Below are 22,117 nucleotides of genomic sequence, written 5' to 3' on the forward strand. Positions count from 1 at the left end.
CCAAACGGACCAATGAACACTTTACTGAACGTTCGCAAGAAAGACAATATCCAATCACAGTCCACGCAGCTCGAACTGTATCGTGACTGAGGTCCGCGCCTGGCGAATAGGAAAAGTAGTCACCGCTAAGGGGCGTTTCCAGGAAGAGAGCGGTTACATTTTCCTGTAATGGCGGACCAGGCAGAGAGCGAGACTATCGGGTTCAACGACAACAGGTCAGATAACAGCGAGTAAAGCGTTAAAATGATTATTAATCGTGGGTAATATAAAGCATTTGCGGACATTTAATATGCAGCTGGTCTGCGTTGCTTTAGGTTCAGTAGTGTTGATATGTGGCGCTCGTGCATGTCAATGTAGCCACGCCAGCTAACTAGCTTCCAGCTAGCTAGCCCCCGTGTTGAAGAGCGGCTCGATTTCTGCTCTCCGCTCCCCGGCACGCGGTAAACATGGGCCAGACAGATTAAACAGACAGATGTTTACCTCTCACGCAAGGCCACCCCAATCACCCGGCTTTGTGCTTGGGCTCAAACGTGGCGGTTGTTATCAATTATATCCAGCTAGCAAAAATATGCTAAAGTGATTGGAAAGTAGCTGTTTTAAATAGACAGAAAAAAGGTTGATGTTAGCCCGATTATCACAAGACGACATTTGCTGAATGTTTGTGTTCATCTACGGCCAAGCGGGTATAACCCTGAAGGGTTCAGCATGTAGATATGAGGGAATATAAATACCACAGAGTCTGAATGGACAACCCGTCCACGTCACACCGTCTTCAAACAGCCTTGCATAGCAATTAAGTAAATTTACCCTAAATGATGTCCTTAAGTAGAATCCTAAGGTATTTATAATAAGGAACATGTATCTGTGAAGGTTCTCAGTCATCCAGGTCATCGTAGTCTAAGGAGCTTGGAAAGAAAAGCGTCTGGACTGGACTGAGTTGCTTGAATAAGGAACATGTATCTGAGAGACATAGTTTCAAGTTACTGAAATGAATGTGTTATACACCATCCAGTCAACTGGGGCCTGTTCTTCGTACCTCGCTAAGTAAGTTAGCTGGATTAGATTGTTGACGATTTTGCGTGATCCTGGATCGTTCGGTTCCCCGAAGCTCATCCGGGACTTGCTGTCATAGCAACAGAGCCGTAAGCGTAAACCTGCTCGGGAGCAGGTTTACTTTATGTAAACAGGATTAGATCGCGGCCACGCAGGTATGTCCGCTTCATTTATACGAAAGCAACAGCGATATTCCACCACTGTTTCACCATAAATAAATATTATCAATGTAACTAAAGATAATGCAGCACTTGATCCTTTTATTGATGTCACACAGATACATACAGGTCATTTCCTAAAAAAGGGAAATGTACTATTAACATTCTATTACATGTATGTGATTATTACAGATGTAATTCATATTTCAGAGTAGTAATTGTAAATTACTTCGTGTAATCAAGATGAGAGACCACGGCTATAAAAGCGAAGGTGGATTTGGGAAGTCTGTCGCAGCCATGTCCTGTCCGTATACGCGACCAACCCATTGCGGAAGGTGCAAGATTGATAAGGAGAGTCCTCAGAATTCAGCGTATATTGCGGGATAGACAGGATCCTTTAGCTCAGCGCGACAGTGTGCTCATTGAGAGATATCGATATTCCCGTGAGGGTATTATTTACTTAACCAACTTGTTGACGAGGGGGTGCAGGACCACCACCTGTCTTTTTTTCCTCTGCCCTTTTCTTGGTTGCTGTTATGAACAAACTAACAGAGTATTACAGGCCAGTATTACCTTGCCAAGAGACGAAAAGCAATCTAAGAGATAAATATTACCATTCTGTAGAATACTCCTGTATTCCACTTTTACTTGTTCCCATGTTCTTGTGGGTCCTGTTGTGGCTCTAATGTGAAAGGGGATATAATATAACATATTATAATATAATATAATGCCATATGATATTGGACAATATAGTGTCATATGATAGATCTACCCTACCGCCTACTGGTGTTGGCCAGAGGGGCCGATGGCGCGATATGGCAGCCTGGCTACAACCGTAGCTGCCTCCACCAGTGTGTGAATGTGGGAGTGAATGAATAGTGGTATCGTACAGCGCTTTGGGTGCCTTGGAAAGCGCTATATAAACCCAATCCATTATTATTATTATTATTATTATTATTATTATTATTAAATTACCTACGAGTTTGATTTGTCAGCAACTTTCTGCCAGCCCTCTCTCCTTGCTTTTGCAGCCTTTGCAGTGTTCTCTTGCGTTTTAATTAAACTCTGGAACTCCTGAAATCCCTCACTCAAGAGTTCTTGCTCTGCTGCCGGAAAATACCGTGCACGCCCCTTCGACATTTTCGCCGACCAATCAGCGGGTTGCCGATCACTGTTTCTACTATCGATGCGTAGCCCCTTTTACGACACCCAGTGATGTCACATTACTGCGTCCAGCTGTACTAATCGTCAACAGCAGGTGTGTTCGGGGAACCGGATTAGCGAGCTCACGGTTAGCGCGATGGTTTGGTCTTGGATGTGTCATTTGATCTTGGATGTAGTAAGCGACGTACGAAGAACAGGCCCCTGGTTAGAAAAGCGAGCAGTATTTACAGTCCGTACATGTAAATGTATGTTTATGCATCAGTAATAACAGTTCACAAGTGTAGCATGCAACAGAGCTCATGTTGGTGTCTGATGGATACTTTAGCGATACACTGATTGTGAAATTCTAGGCAAATTCGGATTAAAATGGCAGTTTAGGTGATGGGCAATGGCCCAGAGTTTATTTTTTTATTTACTTATATATATTTGTTTATTTTTTGTGTCAGAGAACCAGAGAAATCTTTCATTTCTATCATAGCATCTTTGAACATTTAGCCAGCATTAAATTGTTGCGACGTAACACAAAGCTTCTGCTTCATATTAGAGTGGTTTTAAGTTGTGCTATTGCTACTTTGACTTTGATAATAGGTCTGAGCACTTCTTCCGCTGCTGTTTGCTGGCCCATTTCTGCAGCAAGTCTCACATTAGTCAGCAGAAAGTGTTTGTATTCATTGCTAACCTTTCCTGGCTATACTGCAGCTTCCTCGGTTGTAAAATTACAATATTAAGATGTTAATATGATATTACAGATGTTATTACTTTTGTAGTGTAATTTATTTTTGGATTGTGAAGGATAATTTGTCATTGCACTGTATAATTTTTACTGTATATTAGGGCTGTTCGATATAACAATATATATCGGATGACAATATAAAAACGTCTATCGTTTCACTTTACGCTATCGTTTGTTTCGTGGTGTCACAAAATAAACTGTTAACAGCAATATTTTTTCATAGTTTTGATGGTCACTGTAGTGGCTATATTAATTTCTTAAAGTTCTCTCTTTCTCTTATATTTTATATAACCACACTACGGATGGACAAGCGCCTGTTTTTATGCGTTGTGGTTAGCAACAACGACGGTAACAGCATCGCGTGTCCGCTTGTTTATGTTCCACATAAACCTTTCACAATAAAGCTCAAGATCCTGTTGAGACTTTTCAAAATAAACTGAATCACGTGAAAGAGCAGATTATTTATGGATGAGAATTAAAAAAGAGCCGCCAGGTGCTAAAAAATAAACCTTAGACTCAAACGTTAGAACAGGCTTTTCCCCGCAGCACGCCGTGTAATAAATACTCACAAAGAAAACGGCAGCCGTTACATCTTTTGTCTAAAAATGTATAGTTTCATGCATCGGTTAAAACACTCGACTCCAGCTACATGACGCGCAGCTGGAAACACTTCCTGCAAGACGAGCTGCCCGAGATTCACAGAATTTACAGAAAATGTTACATTTTTGTGATTTATATCGTTATCAGGACGATAGAATTCTTATATCGGGATATGAGATTTTGGTCATATCACACAGCCCTACTGTATATTTAATAATTAAGCTAATAATTGCTTTCTGCACTCTTTTCAAAGGCTTTATTTACAGTCTAGTGTTGATCATAAGCTTTAACTATAACTTTTATTATGTTGTGCCAGAATGGCGCAGCAGGCAGTGCGGTTTCGTGGCCCTGCGCCTGCGCCTACACAGACCCCGGTGTTAAGAGGCCCACCACCACTCCTTAGGCCACCGCCGCCTCCTTTTGGGATGATGAGGGGACCTCCGCCACGACCTCCGTTTGCACGTCCACCCTTCGACCCCAGCATGCCACCAATCCCTCCACCAGGAGGGATGCCTCCACCTATTGGGCCTCCCCACCTACAGGTAACTGCTCCACATTCTTTTACAAGCATGGTTTTCATCATGGAAATGTTACCCTCATGTTAGGGTTGTTAAAAAAAATCAATACTTGATACTCGCAACAATATTGATACCAACAGTCCTGTCTTTCCTTCCTCCATGACACACAACTTCACATGGCTCCTCCTGTCATTACCAGCTGTAGTAGTTAACGTTCATAACACTGAACAACACTTTAAGAGGAATTTTTAAGGTTAGTAAAGCTCCTGTTTCAACAGCATGAAAGTATTTAATAGATAAAAATGTTAACCCGACCAGTGCACACATTAACATTAGCTATTTAACTATTGTCAGTTACCCAACAGCCTTGTTAGCTGTCTGTTATTAGTAACGTGTTGGCTAGCGGACTGTAGTTAGAAAAATGATGAATAATTATTGCAGGTTGAACGAGTGGCTGATCGAATACTTAGCCATGGCAGAGGTGGTTATGGAGAAACAGAAAACCTGGCAGGTTCCTGGCTGTTCAGAGCAGGGAGTGAACCGTAGCCGAGCTAAGCAGAAAGGGAAATGTGATGAACTAATCCGAGCAAATAAAGACGGAAATCTGAAGCGGGAAATCAGGCGGTTTCAATTCTTAACGCAGAGTTGGAGCAGTGTACATGCTGGATGAGAGCGAGGCTGCAGGCAGATGTGAACTAGATAATTAACTTTAACTTTTTTACCTCTACAATAATTTCTAAAAAATATGTTTCTTTATTTCATGTAGCCAGCTGTGAGGGCTTTTTCACAGTGAGTGCAAGTTGAGGATATGACTTCTTCGCCATTTATTCTGGTGATGTAGGATGGGTTTAAAATCTTCCTCATGGTATCAGAAATGGTATCAAGTATTGTCATGGGTTTTGGTATCAAGTTTAAAATTCTTATATTGCGACAACCCTATTCTGGCGACGTGCTCACAATGGTTTTTGAGACGAAGTGAATTGAGTTATTTTAAATTATTGAATACGCATCGATCAGCTGTGTAGCCCCAGGTAGAGTCTGCAAAGAAGAGTGTGTCCTTCTCTGTTACAGCATAACAGCAGTATTAACTCTTAAAAGGAGGGGCAGACAATAAGGAAGCATATGACTAATCTTTGTTTTATAATCTCTTTGGGTTCATGATTGATTCTTTGGTGCAATGTCATTTTTCTCTTGTAAAATACAGTAATGATGCACAAATCTCCCTATTTGGAATCCAAAAAGGCCAATTAGCATCATCTGCTAGCTGAGCCCTCCACTGCTTGTGACTGTGCACTTTTCTGTATCCTCTACAGACACATTATGTTGGAGGATAGAGTGCTTTAACGGGATAATCTAGACTCTCAGTTCTGCTCTTTATTATATGAAAGCTAAATTCTGTGCCCTCTCTTTATTGTGTAGAGACCTCCGTTCCTTCCCCCTCCTATTGGTAACCTGCCACCTCCACCAGGAATGCTGTTTCCTCCTGGGATGCCTCCCGTTCCCACATCTGGAAACCCTGTGCTCAACCCTGCTGAAGAAATCTGGGTAGAGAACAAGACGCCAGAAGGAAAGGTAAGGTGGAGGTCCTGTGAAAGCAGATAGCAGGCATCCTCAAGATGATATGTGTAATAAATAAGTTGATTGCACTAAAACAGCTTTAATAATAATTTGTGCACACTTAGTTAAAGCTTATGGTTGCATCAATATTGTCTCTAATTAAAAGTGGTGTGTTGTTTTTTTTTTTTTAAATGAGATTTTTACAGTTTGCTAAATTCCTTAGTTGGTAGAACAAGAAATCTTGCTTAGCCTGAAATATTGGCTGCTGCCCCTAGAAGCTCAGTCATCAGACTCGAGCTGTCAAGTTCCCATATTGGTTACTTGGTTTTACTTGGTTTGCATTTCAGTCACCGTTGGAAGACAACAAGGCTGCTAATAACAGTTTTTAACATATTTCCACTCACTGTAAATGTTGCTGTCATCTTTTCAGAACTAGTTAATCGGGACCTACCTCTTGAGTGTAGTTATAATTGATAAGCCTATCAAGTGGGCACCTGCCACTCTCCCAGTCACTGTACTACTACTTATCATATCATCTGCCTCCAAGTCTTCCATCCTTCTCTTATACCAACCCACTGCATGTTCTCCTTCACTGAATCTTCTCTGTGGTCTTCCTCTTTTCCACCTGCCTGGAAGCTCCACTTTTAACATTCTTTGTCCAATATATCCACTAACCCTCCTCTGCACATGTCTAAACCCTCTCAACCTTGCCACTATAACTTAGTCTCTAAATTGTCCAACCTGAGCTGGTCCTTCTTATATTTTCATTTTGAATCATATCCTTTCTGGTCACTCTCAGTGAAAATCTGTGCATTTCCAGCTTTGCCACCACCAGCTCAGCCTCTTGTATTTTTGCTTTTGCCACCTACTCCAAACCATGTGTCAAAGCAGGTCTCACTAACATTTTGTAAACCTTCCTTTTCACTTTTGCTGTATTCCCTAAATCAGAGCTCTGCTGTAACAAGATTTAATTTTTGTTATTAATTATTTGTAATGCAATACAAATTGTTCTTTCATTTTTTTGTAATCATAAAAAACTGATTTTTTTCACAATATTTAAAAAAAACTGTGATTGTTTCTCATTCACAGACATATTACTACAACGCCCGGACCAGAGAGTCATCATGGAGTAAACCTGATGGTGTGAAGGTCATCCAGCAGTCTGAGCTCAACCCTCTTCTCGTGGCTGGGGCTGCAGGTTCAGGGGCAAATGTTGGGGTGACCGCCAGCTCAAGCAGTGTCAATACTACAGCAAGCACAGCAGCAGCAGCCTCCCCTACTCAAGCTCCATCCTCGGCCCCCTCCCGCACACTCACCTCCAGTCCAGACTCCATCACCACCCATTCCCCCTCTGCGAGCATAGCAGGTAAACAGCACCTCATCAACATCTCATACTCACACACACACAAAGCAAGAATAAAACCAAAAGTACTTCTTTTTCTTCCCAAAAGCCACCGTTGTAGCAGACCTCCCTCCTATTGCCACAGTGACCTCATCTGTTGCTGTTTCTCCGGTCACTGTGGTGACTGTTTCCACGGTGCCATCTCCTGTTACGGCAGTGCAGACCGTGCCACTGCTGCCAGCAGCCCTGCCTCACAGTGTGGCCCAGCCCACCGCAGCCATACCTGCCTTCCCTCCTGTCATGGTGCCACCTTTCAGGGTGCCTTTGCCAGGCATGCATATCCCTCTACCAGGTGAGAATGAGACACAAAAACCTTTAGTCAAGCTTTACATGTATATACTGTAATGACTATTCTGCCTCATTGGGCCATGTTTTTAAATGTTTTGTCCACCATGGCCTGCTGCTGTTGCTGTAAGGCTGTCTTTTACAGTCCAGGAGGGTTTTTTGTATCTAAGGTCTTCTAAAATATTTGGATGTACACATGATTCAATCCAGTCAGGTGTGCACAAGACACGTAGGGCTGGTTATAGGGTGTATGATTCTCCTGAATGCTATTCTTTGGACTCTCCAGGCATTTTAGTGGTAATCAAAAGGGAACGTTTGGTCAGCAGAACTGCCACAAATTAGATTTAAATATAATTAGTGTTGTGATTTTTAGCTTTAATTACATTTAAGTAAAAAGAGAAAGAGAGAAAATGTTAGAAACAGCCCCAGATTCCTGCTCTTTTACACTGCATAGCAAAGAGACAGTGATTGTTAGACCTCATTCATGTAGGTCTAGCAGTCAGTCACTAACCATGTGGACCACAGGTTGCTAGGGAAAAATGTGTATTCCCCAACTGTTTGGTTGCAGGCTGTCACATGGTGAAATCAATTGCAAAGAAGGTGCTGCATCTTCTCTTCTTCTTCTTAGTCTCTGAGTTGTAGTGCTCTTCCAATCTTCTAAACAAACAATAAGCGACCTCCTCAATCTGCTAGCAACCAAAGCAATAACAAGGAGTTTTTTATGCAGTACCCTAGGGTTTGGCGATTGGACGAATATATCTACTATCGACGATAGTTTTTACAAGGGTGTTATTTATTTATTTGCCCATGAGTAAGTTTGCTAATAATGATGGAGCAGTCAATAGAAAAAATAATAACGCTGTTTTAACTGCACCCTCCTCAGAGTGCGCCCAAATGCTTGTTGATGGAGCTGCAGAAGCTGGTGATAGCCTAGCATACTCAGCTGGATGGTGGACACGTACATGCTCATGCAAGCTAACCGTGTTTAAGTACTCAGCTCGCGCTAAACGTCTGCAAAAGTGGCACACCACTTTGGTTACATCCTTAGGTTTGCCCCTTTCATCCGGTTTAACGCCTAAAAAATCCCAAATTGTCGACTTTATATTTTTTTAGTGCTGTCAGCGTTAACGTGCCTTCATCACGTTCCTTCCCCCTCAGCTTTAATGGAAGGAATTTCCATTTAACCCATCTGGAGCGCAGACTGAGTCAAAATCCCTGAAATGTCTCTGTCAACTCATTTTGGCAGTCCAAATTTTGTTCATTCTGCGCTCCAGATGGGTTGAGTGTTAAAAATTTTAATCGTGATGACTGCATTTAAGCCGCATTAACGCTGACAGCTGGGTTTTTGTTTTTGTTTTTGTTTTTTGTGATCAGTCCGTGCATGATCACATTGCCCTGCCCATCAAAAACTCTGCGATTATATCGCCCATTGACGATTGTTGGACTAACGATTGCCAGTTGGAAAATTTTTACATATCGCCCAACCCAACAGTACCCTCATCATGACCGATTTCACCCAGCGACATCCAGCAACTGCTTGCCAACCAGTTGGGGAATACACATTTTTTACTTCCAAATGAAGGTTGCCAGGGGGTCACTGACCAGATTCTAGGGTTGTAGGAGAGCAAAAGATCAGTTTGCGATCTCTCTCCTTTTTTGAGTGTAAGAGATGAAACTGAATAATTACAACAATAAAGAAGAATCTACAGAGTCAAGTATTTGGATACGGCCTCACTCAGTACTGCAGATAGCAACTTTTTTTTTTTGGGAGGGGGGGGGGGGGTTCTGGGTAGAAACCCAGATTTTTATTTTATTTTAATTGTGACTTTATAGTGCAGTCATAAAAACATTCGCCTGATGTGTGAAAGATCCCCAGGTCAAGACTGGGAAGAGGCACAGATACTTGGGAGGGTTGTGTCAGGAGGGTGTAAGCATCTGTGTCAAATCTTACATGTAGATTCATCTGCGTTGGTGACCCCTTGTGAATAAGGGAGCACCCAAAAGAAGCTTTATTATTGTTGTAAATATTAACAACAAAAGATTTGGGTAGCCAGCAGGCTCCAGCTCCAGCCCATTATTTAGATCTAATTTAAAGTGAAAGGTCATGCAGGTGGATAAATTTATTGCCAGCTAAAATCAAAATTGGCTGAAAGCACACCTCAATTAGGACAGATGGTTTTCAAACGTCAGACTTGGAATCTCCTGATTGACGGTGTTGTTATTATGGATTCACTCTCTCAGATGTGCCATCAATACAGGCCGTACGTTATGTTGTGCAGCTGATTCCTGACATCTTTAAATATACATGAATTTCAACAGAGGCAGAAAAAAAAATCTGGTTGTGTGTTTTGTCTGAACTGGGCCAAACATATACAAGCTCTTACACAACATGGTAGCTGATATCTAGTGTCCTGCTGTGTTCAACCAGATGCTTGCTTGTCCGTTGTTCTTGCAGGTGTAGCAATGATGCAGATAGTAGATGCAACCTGTGTAAAGGCAGGCCCCAGCGCCAACGGTAAACACCCAGCCGCTCGCCTATCAGATCTACAGTAGATCGCATGGTAGTGAATGATGTCTACATGCGTAGTCTGGTGTATATGCAGACCCACAAACAGTGGCATGGTGTTGAGTGCTGTGAACATGGTCCATTGGGTGTACAGTGGTGAAATTCCTTCCATTAAAGCTGATAGAAACAGAAGCTTAATTTTGTTTCCATGATCAGAGAGGGTGATTAGATAGAGTCACGCGCAGTGTTTCATTCTCATCTTGTGTGACATCTTTTCTAGTTTCTTCTTAACTGAATTCTTCCACCCACTTTAAAAAGAAGAAGAAGAGAAGCAAACATACAAGAACATGATTTAACTTTTAATAAATGATACTGACACTAATTCTTTGAACCGGAAGGGGGTAATTTTTTGCTGTTAACTGTTCTAAATTGTTAGATGTTACTGAGTTGTTGGTTGTTGGGGCATTTTTAGGCATGTGGTTGTCGACCGTAAACAGTTTTTTGGGGGGGTGGGGGTGGGGGGTGGGGTTTAGAAAGGAGTGACCATCTTTATATTTTAAGGGCAGTCTCATTGTTGTGTCAGGGCTTTGGTAGTGTAACGGTTAGGGCTACATGATGTGTTGTTGTGGTCGTCCTCCTTTGTGGCATGGTTGTGTGTTTGTGGTCACTACTGTATTTGTCTGTTTGTGTGGCCTGTGTTCATTGTCATATAGTTGCTTGTTCAAAGCATTTTAGACGTGAAGAGTTTCTTTCACAAAAATCACAATACCCTCTCTTTTTATTTTCCCTCGTCTTGCTCTGCTTGATGAGCAGAGAAACCCTCACACCGACAGTTTTTAGCTTGCAGTGAGTTATTCTTACCTCTGGTTTTACTAAGATGTGGGTTTTTTTGTTATTACTATCACCACATGTTGGTAACAGTCTGGGTCATGAAATCGCCTTCATTAATGTCTAAACTAATGCCATTGTAGCTAGTGTTAGTGGCTCAGACATAAAGATGACACTCAGCCAACAATGGTCTCTCTCTTCCCTGTATGACTGCTGACAGGCATGCTTCCTGGTATGGGCCCGCCTTTAGTTTCCGTGATGCACCCCCAGCTGACGCTCTCGGCAGCTCCTGCTTCCATGGCTGGATCATTGCAGCTCCCCGAGTGGTCAGAGTACAAAACAGCAGATGGGAAAACGTACTACTACAACAACCGGACGCTAGAGTCCACTTGGGAGAAACCACAGGCTGTGTTGGAGAAAGGTAGGCTTTGACATCATGTGTCTTATCCAGTATTATCCTTTTGAGCTATGAGTTTTTCCCAAAACTGTGCTATCTGTTAGCTATCTGTTATCTGTATTTTAAAAAAAGACAGACTTGTGTTCTTTTAAATGCAAATCAAATAGTGGGTCTAGCTGAATTTCTTTTCAAATCCTCTAAATCTTCTAAAATGTCCCAAAAATCTGTAATAACAATTTTTCTGTACTGCAAAACACAGGAAACTATGTTGCTTCAGACTCGTCATTTTTACATACACTCACCCGTCACTTCATTAGGCACATTTGTTGCACTGCTCTATGTAACTGGCCCATCTGCTATCTTTAGGCATGTAGATATAGCCAACATGGTCTGCAGAATTTCGCAATGAGCATCAGAATGGGGAAGAAAGGTGATTTAAGTGACTTTGAACATGGCATGGTTGGGGTAGTGCAAGACAGGCTGATCTGAGTTTTTCAAAAACTGCTGATCTGTTGGGATCTTCCTGCACAACCATCTCTAGAGAATGATCTGAAAAAGAGAAAATATCCCATAAGCAGCAGTTCTCTGAAAATGCTGGGGTCAGTTTTTGCTCTGACATTCAGATGGCAGGGTCAGAATCTGGTGTGAACAACATTAAAGTATAGCTCCACCCTGCCTTGTATCAATACTTCAGGCTTCTGCTGATGGCCCCTTTTACCAAACGAATATTATTTTGAAGCTACAGCCTACTGGAGCATTGCTTCTGCCCGTGTCCATTGCTTTATGATCAGAGTGTACCTGTCTTCTCATGGCTGCTTCCAGCAGGATAACACGCCAGGTCACAAAGCTCAGATCATCTCAAACTGGCTTCTTTAGCATGAAAATGAGTTCACTGTACTCAAATGGCCTCCACAGTGTCCAGATCTCAGTCCAGTCTTTGGGGTATGGTGGTATTTGCGTCATAGGTGAGCAGCCAATAAATCTGCTTCATGCTGTCATGTCAATATGGACCATAGAGTTAAAATAGTTCTGGAGGTTAAAGGAGGTCCAACCTGGTGCCAGCAACGTGTACCTAATGATGTGACTGGTGAGTGCATGGCCACAGTATCTAGTTAGTTTGAAGCTTGTATACACTGATTCCCAATCCTGCTGAGATTTCAGGCTCCAGATCATTCAGTGGAAGAGTTAATTAAATTAAAAGGGCTCATTCTCAGTTTTACCAAACTCATAGGCTATAACCACTTTGACTTTCTTGTCAGACCAGATGTAAAGTCAAACTTAAGTTATCTCACCGTCCGCATTTGTCTGTTTTTTTTCTCCTCCCTTCTCTGTAGAAAAAGAAGCAGAAAAGGCAAAAGAGCGACTTGCCCAGGAGGAAGCTGAGGCAATGGAGATGGAGGATAAGGAGAACAAAATGGAAAACACTAATAATGAGAAGGAGGTATCTGATTAACCACTTGCACTGCCAAGCCAAAACAGATTGAATCCAGTAAACCATCTGAAGGTAGCAGCAACAAAGAACCATTTCTTGTTTTTTTTTCTCTTTATCAAGGAGACAAAAGAAGAAGAGATGACGGAGGAGGAAAAGGCAGCTCAGAAAGCCAGACCTGTAGCCACCAACCCTATTCCTGGCACGCCATGGTACAGACTCTGCATATCATCGCACACTTTCCTTCATGGTATATGGCAGGGCGGTAATATAATGCTGCCCTTTTTTTTCTCTTCTTCTGTGTCTATTAATCTGCTTTAGGTGTGTGGTGTGGACAGGCGATGATCGTGTATTCTTCTACAACCCGACAACTCGGCTCTCCATGTGGGACCGCCCCGAGGAGCTGGTTGGTCGAGCTGATGTTGACAAGCACATCCAGGAGCCACCACATAAGAGGGGTCTGGAGGACAGCAAGAAGACAGGTGTGGATGCAATGTTTTATAAATTATACATTATGTACTGAGAGTATTGATATAGGAAAGGTTTAAGCTAAGAAAAGCATATTAATTATTGTTGTCATTATTATTATTATTATCATTAGTATTTATTTATTTATCTTTTTATTTGACGAAGCAACAAGAGTACAGCCTGTGGTCCGAATTTTCAGTCAGATGTTTTCACATTTTTGAGTGTTTTTCCTCTTTTCTTTTTCAAGTTATGTCAAGCTTTATGGATTTTCCATAATAACGAGCCACAGAATACATAATGTATTTCTGTTGAAATCAACTTTTTATCCCCTATTTTTTTTTATTTTGCTTAAAACTACATGTTAGGGAAACAAAAATAAACACTTAAAATATACTTCACGTGCTGCTGGCAACATCATCACACGGCCACTTCTATTCATGCTCAACATTAAGGGGCAAGCTACCATATTCACCTGAATGATAGGTGTCGCCACTGAGACAATACTCCCTCATCAGATCTGATATAGGAAGAGAAGAAGTCAAGACCAGAAGCAAAGACTCCAGTGTTTGTTTTGTTTTTTCCCCAAATTTTTGCAGCATCTGAATCTGTATAATCAGTCGATCTTTGTGGCTCAGTAGGGATAAAAACTGATACAGTCGTACACTTGTGTCTTCAACCCACCTGTGAGACCTCTGACTTTCACCCTTAACCACCTTTTACTGAACATTACAACGTATCAGTGAACGGAGAGACAGCAGTGATGTAGTTGCACAAATCAGGTGTTTATTTTTTCTCTTTTGGAACAGTAAACCCTGTGCATGACCTTTGGGTAGCTGTTCCACTTTTATACAGTTTAAGGCTAATTACAGTCACCTCTGTTAGCGTGGACTTCACAATGGCTGCACGCTGGTAAAACCACTTTCTGCAACAATAGTCCTGCGTCACACAACAGTTAACCACGTGGCCACGTTCATTAGAGGGACAGGCTCAGCTCTTATCAGTTAGCCATGAACACAGCACATGCCCTCAGAACAAACAAATGCTCAGCTTAAACAGTCCAAGTTGAACTAGTAGTCGTTGAAGTTGTGTGGCACTACCTTTTGGCAGGCAGCCCTCTAAAAAAAACACAAGTGTTGCAGTCATTCTTGGCTCTCTGTGCTCACTATATTTGTGTTGTGTCTGTGTTCACACACAGGTGTCAGCAAGGAGGATCCAGAACTATCCATTGCTGCTGAAGAGAATCAAGATGAGGAGCCAACCAAAGCCAAAAAGAGGAAGTAAGTCCTATCCCTGTGAAAAATTCTTTTTTTCCTTTCTCTTTTTGATTCATTAATCTTTAAAAAAATGATTCTCTCACCACCACCTCTGTTTTTAACACTTGCAGGAAGGAGGACACGAAAGAGGCAGACTCTGAGAAGGAAGCAGCCATGGAGGCAGAGCTCCGAGCAGCTAGAGAAAGAGCTATAGTGCCACTAGAGGCCAGGATGACCCAGTTCAAAGATATGTTGTTGGAGAGAGGGGTAACACATCTTTTTTTTTAAAAAAAAGTTTGTTTGAGAGAACCACATGAGATGAATTGTTCCCACTTTTTGAGATTTTCTTTCCATTGCACATGCTCGGAAATGTCAAATCTTTCAGGCTTTTGTCAGACACGTGGTCACCGTTTAGTCTTGTTGTCTTTCCTGCCTGTAGGTGTCTGCATTCTCAACTTGGGACAAAGAACTCCACAAGATTGTTTTTGACCCACGTTACCTACTACTGAACCCCAAAGAAAGGAAACAGGTTATTTTTTTTTGTTTTTACCCTTTTCTCAGTATTTCTCTGTACTGTATTTTTAGCTGTTACACTTTGTTGTGGCCTTTGAGTCATTTTGGTATAATTGTGCTTCAGGTATTTGATCAATATGTGAAGACACGAGCAGAGGAGGAAAGGAAGGAGAAGAAGAACAAGCTGATGCAGGCCAAAGATGAGTTCAGGAGGATGATGGAGGAGGCGAAGCTCACACCAAGGTGACAGGACAGTCCACTTTTACTACATTTCATAGTGGTTTTATGGGGTCAAATCAGTCACCACTACAATTACCCTCAAAGAAAAGTCTTATTACATTACTTGTTTGCCTCTTTTTTACTAGTACCTACTAAGCTCCGTTCAACCATTGGTTTCGGTCATTTTCCATTACAATTGAGTACCTCCTCAATGTGGGTAGGGTCATTATTAGGGTTGGGTTTTGATGATCGATTTATCAATTAAAATCGATTCTAGCTTGGATAATGTAAAATTGATTCATTAAAATCCTGAATCGATTTTTAAATATACTTTTATTTTGCCCGAAACGCCAGAATCTCAGGTTAAACTTCACAAAATTTCAACAACCACCAAACAACTAAAACAGTAAATGTGAGCAGGTACACGGATTCTGCACAAAGACTTAAACACAAAGCTCGAACCCGCCGACGGATCAGAATCAGTGAGACGTCGCCTTTCTCACCCGACAGCATGGACATGGTCGGGGCTGAAAGCTGACAGCTCGCTGATTCGGAGGTTTCGGCAGGTCCACGCTTTGTGTTTATGCCCTTTTTGCGCAAGCTGCAGGTTTTTGTCTCTCTCCAAACAATATTGACTGAACCAGCAGCAACAGAAGATCCAAACTACGCTTCACATTTCGCTTCACGTAAACATCGTCATGAATTCACTCTTAGTTTTGCTGTTTTGCTTCCACCACGATAAAATCACACATCATGCAGAGCTCGCTGTCTCTCTCTCTCTCTGTACTTCAAGAACAGTTTCCCATCTAAAAATATTTTTCCTGCATTATTCGCTTGCTTATTACGCACAAGTCTAGCGCTGTTTACAGCGCTGTCGGCCGCTGTTTTTTTTTCCTTTTACTTACTTCCGAAAAGAGAGCCTCATTTCTGCTGTTCAATAGGCTTCTGAACAAATGTAAACTTTTTAAAATTATGCAAAATTGCAAAACGCTTAGCTGTGTCTCTAATAAAACCTCTGTAACTTTGCTCTGCTTCACTTCAGCAGCATCAGGTAATGTTCATATGTTGATTAATCACTTTCTTTCGTTTTTGATCTACTGCAGAATATTTTTAAGGTCATCTGCTATAAAATCCCAGGCAAGGAAAGTCGCCTTCATGTTTTTCTGTGTTTTATCCTCCGTTACTTTGACACAAAGGCCTCTGCTGTGATGCTTACACTTTTGATAAAGGCTCGCAACTGTCAGCTTTCTTTTTATAGATATAAAAATATGGAAATGTACTGATACGTGATCAGAATTATAATGGTAGAATAGAATAGACTGAGGCAAAATTTCCCCGATTCAAATCTAATTGAATGGAATCGTGGATCGAATCGATTCTAGAAATCAGTGACAATACCCAGCCCTAGTCGTTATAGCAAGGTGGTGAGAAAGTGCCGTGATGTAATTTGTATGCAACATAAACACCACACAGTAATGCAGGACATCGAAGCGACATCAGAAGAGAGCTCGACACATGTTGAACAGTTTTTATCCTGTAGCCGCTAAAGGCTGGTCGGCTATGAATGAATAAATGCAGGAACCAGGTAGCGTAATATTTTGAAATTCTACCCACCCCCCCAAAGGTCAGGTCCTTGACCTCAAGGTCAGAGGTCAAGTTTTCTGAAACTCAGATGCGTGCATCTACTAGGAGGCTAAAGAGTAGCACTGGCAGCCACCAGTATTTTTGCAAGGTCCTTTTTAGACTTTAAATATCTTTGTACCGGGTCGTTTTGCTTCCTAATAATCAGCATTGTTGCTTTTTTGCAGGACAACATTTAGTGAATTTGCAGTGAAGCATGGCCGAGATCCCAGATTTAAGACCATAGAGAAGATGAAAGACAGGGAGGCTATCTTTGTGGAATTCATCACCGCTATGAGGAAGAGAGAAAAAGAGGACTCCAAGTCTAGGGGAGAGAAAGTAAGACTCACTCACACCTCAAAGTGCACCGTCTTTCTTTCTTAGCCTTAAACTCTCCAGAGTTGCGTCTCTGCTGCTGACGTTGTTTTTACACAGATTTATAATAAAGTTTGACGTGTTTGTTTTTTTCTTTAAGGTCAAGCAGGACTTTTTTGATCTTCTGAGTGAGCAGCACATAGAGGGAGGTCAGCGGTGGAGCAAAGTGAAAGAGAGGCTAGAGACTGACCCGCGATACAAGAATGTGGAGAGTTCTGCACTCAGAGAAGAGCTTTTCAAACAGTTCATGGAAAAACAAGCCAAGGTAGGAGCAGCTTTGTGGAGATAATGTCAGGGTTTATGTGCTGATCAGGGTTTATCTGATGTGTTCGAAAGCATTCATTGGAATAATAACTGTTCATGTACTTTTAGGGAGGTGCACATGTAATAAATGTTAACTAACTGGACGTTGACCTGATGTATATGGCACCAGCTCAACCTAACTTGTATTTCTAAAAGAGAGAATTTAGTGCAACATATCGAAAGAAGCTTACACAGACTTCTTGTGATATCACCTGCAGAACGTTGACATTGAGAAGGAGCGAGAGCTGGAACGCCAGGCTCGTATTGAGGCCAGTCTCAGAGAGAGGGAGCGGGAGGTCCAGAAGGCCCGATCAGAACAGACCAAAGAGATCGACCGAGAAAGGGAACAGCACAAGAGGGAGGAGGCCATCCAGCATTTCAAAGCTCTAATGTCTGACATGGTGAGGTGCTCTGCAGAAACACTGGGGTGTGAAAAAACACATGCTCTTATCATGTGTGAGTTTCGTTAAGTTGTGATCATTGTTTGTCAAAAAGTGTTTGAAATGTTACAGTTCATGTGTTGCTTATTTTGGGGATAATCCTACTAGATGGGTTTTTTCCCCCTCTTTGATCCCTTCAAGCAGTTTTTTTTTTTTCCCACGACTGTTTTTGTATTCGCCCTTCAGGTCCGTTCTTCTGATGCAACATGGTCAGACACACGTCGTAACCTGCGGAAAGACCATCGCTGGGAGTCAGCTTCGCTGCTGGAGAGAGAGGAAAAGGAGAAGCTGTTTAATGAACATGTAGAAGCGCTGGCCAAGAAAAAGAAGGAACATTTCAGACAACTGCTGGATGAGACCAGCATGGTAAGAAGTGAAAAAACAGGACAGAAAAAGGTGCCAGAAGTCATTTTATATGCTATATTTATAATACGTTATATATGATAGATCTGCAGCTCGATCACTGACAATTTTAAAGAAAAGGCTGTTGTTTTTGTGTGTGTTGTAGATTACTCTGACAACCACATGGAAGGAGGTGAAGAAAGTTATCAAAGACGATCCTCGTTGTATTAAATTCTCTTCCAGTGACAGGGTAAGACGTTATGGGCTCCAACCCATCTTTATATTATTATAAGATGATAAGAGATTAGTCGTGTTGCAAAAGTACGTCACAAGAAAGCAGTATAGCTCTGTAGTGTGTCTCTTTCACTTAAAATCTCACTTAATGCCACACCTTAGGAGTAAACACCCTGTAGCAGTCTTCACAGCTGCTTCTTATCCTATTCCAGTGTTTTTCTTAAATTTTTGCTACTATAACTTTGCACTGTCCACTTTCTGCTGTGATACAACAGATTTCCCACGTGTGGGACTAATAAACCTTATCTTATCTTATCTTATCTTATCTTATCTTATCTTACTGCCAGTCTAAACAAAAGAATCGGATAATTCAAAAGTGAATTATAAATCCAGTCCTTCTCCATGTCTCTTCAGTCAGCCCAAAAGATGATTTGACTTAAAAGTGCGTCTAATAAAATCCAAACCATGAATCTGAATTTATCAAGAGGGTAGTGAAAGTGATGCTGTATCTCTCGCTCTCTGCTGAATCTTCGGTGGTGTGTGTGGTAATTATTGTGGATAGACTCTCTCTGTTGTTCAGCGAAATGCGAGAAAGGGGAAGTCCAAAAAATTCCAGAGTTCAAATGTCTTAACTTTCGCTTTCAATGTGCTCTGCTGTTTGCAGCATAAAAACATCACCATCGTTTACAGAAGGACAGAAAAAGGACAAATACTCTATTTTTTTTCTTTATTAAAACAGCAATTAATTCATTTTTTGCTTAGTTTAAACCCATGTTGGTTGTTGCCATAAGGTGGTGCTGGATCTCCTGATCACCTTTGGTTGCGAGCTGAGATGCCAAGAATACATTGTGCCAATTAACCTTTTGAAATCCATTACATAGGTGTCACTACAAGGAGGCTTTCTACTGAGTTTGAGCCCTCAAAGTGGTTTCTTACTACAAGCCTCATTCACTCATCACACACACATTCATACAAGCAGTTTTGTGTATCATTTGTGTATCATTCGCACACGCTCACACTCCAATGGATGGATTTGGGGAAGCTTAAAAGATTTAAATGGATGGGGATTCAGATACATTGACATGCAGAGTAGGGGGACCCACGAATTGAACCGCTGACCTTCCAATTAATAGACGCCTGAACCGCATCCGTCCTATTCAAGGAAACGTTTAGATCGAAGCAAACGCTAAATTACAAATTAAATGTCAGCATGAAAAAAAACGCATGCATGAATTCACACTATTATTCAAAGGCTTCTTGTAATCAAATGATTACTTTCATTGTCATGATCTCAAGGACTTGGCAGCTTACGTTGTTTTGGATTCATGGGGTGTTTCTATTCATAATCCTTCCTCTACAATGAAAGCTGCTGCCTGTGGACTGCAAACCTTCTCAACAGTGGCTGATATATCTTAAACATATTATAATGTGAGTTTAATTATTTGTGTGAAGTACACTTCCATTTTCTGGAGTTCTGACTCCTGTTTGTCCTTGTTTGTAGAAGAGACAGCGGGAGTTCGAAGACTACATCAAAGACAAATACATCACAGCCAAAGCTGACTTCAGGACACTGTTAAAGGAGACAAAGTTCATCACATACAGGTCTGTGCTTTGTTTCACATATGTTCAGTTTGCATAACCCGACACAGTTGTGCCCCTTCCTAGGAACTTGTTATAAATAAAGCTCATCTAGTCTTTATTTCTCTGCAACTTTAAGCAGATGGTGTGTTAAATGTTTAAGTGGAAAACTGGTGTGGGTGAAATCGTATTTATTTTTTATTTTTTTATAACGACACTGGAAGATTCTTGCACAGGTTGCATGACTTGAAACTGTAGTCTGCTCAATAGTGAGAATATCTGAATTACAGTTTTTAACCATTTTCCCTGTATCCCCACTGGCCTGCACTCACACTGCGCTGCACACAATTCACACCTGAGTATGCTTTAGTTTGTCTCAGCAGCTCGCTAGTCCTTGATGTGCCCACACAGAGCACAGTGAGGTTCAAGATTTTCAGAATCTTGTCTACAGTGTTAAAATAATACAACATAACAGAAGTGCTACTCCCAAAATAAAGAACACCACAAAAACAAGCCATTCACACAATAATCCAAGCCCTCTCAGTAAAAGATAATAAATAATTTTTAATATGAAGGAGTCGAGAATTAAATAGAACTTCTCATAGTGTATTGCAGTAATGATGCTTGATGTAGCACAGCTGAATAAAAACAGCTCTTTAGTCTACGTGTCCTTGTTTTGATGGACCTGTAGCATCTAGCACAGGTCAAACAGTGAGTGCAGAATGAGATCTGTCTTTAGTGACTCTTATATAAAGCTCTTGAGTGGTGTCTTTGCTTCTGCAGTCTCTTTGATTGCAACAGAAGACCAGAGCCAGTGATCTTTTCTGCTGGTTTTATTACCCTCTGCAAAATAGTTTTTTTATCTGCTGCAGAGCATCCAGGATGCAACGTTGTTACATTTTGTAGCTTCATGAGGACCAATTTTAGAAGTGGTGACATGCTGTCAGTTAACACAGCTATTTTTACTGAAGGCAGCTATATGCAGCATGCCTGAGTCTAACTAAATTGGGCTGACGTCTTAAAAACATTCAGCTCTAGAGCGAGTACACTCCATCCCCGGGACTCGGAGAGGGTGCTGTTCATCTTATTGTATTCCTGCTTGTGAGCGCGCTCTGCCTGTCTCCTTGTGCGCAGGTCGAGAAAGCTCATCCAGGAGTCGGAGCAGCATCTGAAGGACGTAGAGAAGATTCTTCAGAACGACAAGCGGTACCTTGTTCTGGAGTGTGTCCCAGAGGAGCGCAGGAAGCTCATCATGTTCTACATTGAAGATCTAGACCGCCGTGGCCCGCCACCTCCTCCCACCGCCTCTGAGCCTACCCGACGATCTACCAAGTGACCAATCTAATTACTGTCTTGGCCAGTGCTGTACTCCTCCTCGCCCTCCCTTTGGCCAGAGCATGCCCTCCCCTCAGCACCCCTTGATCTCCGCTCTCCAGGCCCACGGCTGGCCATGCAGTGTTTTTTCAGGGGGGTTACGTTGCTTAGATGTGTACCATAGAGATGAACGGTTAACGTCTCTGTGTTATGTCAAAGTGATGAAAAAGCCCTGCGTTTGAGGCGCAGGGACTAGAGGTTACCTGATCCCAAGGTGACCCTTAACCCCTCACCTCTGACTGACCACATTAGAGGGAGGAGGGATAGCAATGAGGCTGCAGGTTGTGCAGCCACACAGGTGTAAGATAGCCGATGTAAATGAGGTTGAGTGTGTGTATGCATGTGATTGAGGCGTCCTTAAGCCTTACAGATCCACTGTGCCAGGTCATCTTTTCAGCGGCTCAGTGTGAATGTTAGTTTCTGCTCAGTGGTTCACTCCAATGTTGCAGCAGCTTCTCTGTTGAATGAAATAAAGACGACTTCCACTGTTTTTCAATATGCTGTGCTCTGGATTATTTGAAATGTCAAAATCGAGGTAACACTTTATTCTCAAATAACACATGTCAAAAAGTTAAGTCTTGCTGCTCAGCAAGAATCTTTAAGTGCACCGGGACACTTATTTAGGCAGTTATTAAAACTGCAAGTATTTATAAAATACTCCTTAACCCTGTAACAACAAGTGTATCATATTTTAAATGTGTGTTTTTGAAATTTATTTTTTTTAGTGACAAACCTAAATAAATTGTACAATACACACAATTTTAAGTA

At 41.7% G+C, this 22,117-nt stretch overlaps 1 protein-coding gene across 3 annotated transcripts; it reads left to right on the forward strand.

Moving 5' to 3' along the window:
• Positions 1 to 137: 137 nt before the first annotated feature.
• On the forward strand, positions 138 to 21,845 carry tcerg1b (transcription elongation regulator 1b (CA150)). 3 transcript variants are annotated; one of them, XM_085289380.1, is made up of 21 exons: positions 138 to 215; positions 4,025 to 4,250; positions 5,646 to 5,798; positions 6,873 to 7,149; positions 7,235 to 7,477; positions 9,926 to 9,985; positions 11,025 to 11,225; positions 12,536 to 12,642; positions 12,754 to 12,842; positions 12,952 to 13,112; positions 14,294 to 14,375; positions 14,483 to 14,618; positions 14,791 to 14,880; positions 14,989 to 15,107; positions 16,892 to 17,042; positions 17,179 to 17,343; positions 17,600 to 17,782; positions 18,008 to 18,217; positions 18,330 to 18,413; positions 19,899 to 19,999; positions 21,110 to 21,845. In XM_085289380.1, the coding sequence occupies exons 1-21, from the start codon at positions 169 to 171 to the stop codon at positions 21,309 to 21,311; spliced, it is 3,087 nt and encodes a 1,028-aa protein (XP_085145506.1). In that variant the 5' UTR covers positions 138 to 168; the 3' UTR covers positions 21,312 to 21,845. The 3 variants fall into 3 exon arrangements, with proteins under 3 accessions (XP_085145506.1, XP_085145507.1, XP_085145508.1); XM_085289381.1 differs by having other exon boundaries at positions 18,008 to 18,187; XM_085289382.1 differs by lacking the exon at positions 9,926 to 9,985.
• Positions 21,846 to 22,117: the final 272 nt, after the last annotated feature.

The sequence above is a fragment of the Mchenga conophoros genome, linkage group LG10 (assembly GCF_057382185.1).
Source record: "Mchenga conophoros isolate Kocher_MC1m ecotype Shallow Benthic linkage group LG10, M_conophoros_male_GT1.1, whole genome shotgun sequence".
In the NCBI taxonomy this organism is placed as follows: Eukaryota; Metazoa; Chordata; class Actinopteri; order Cichliformes; family Cichlidae; genus Mchenga; species Mchenga conophoros.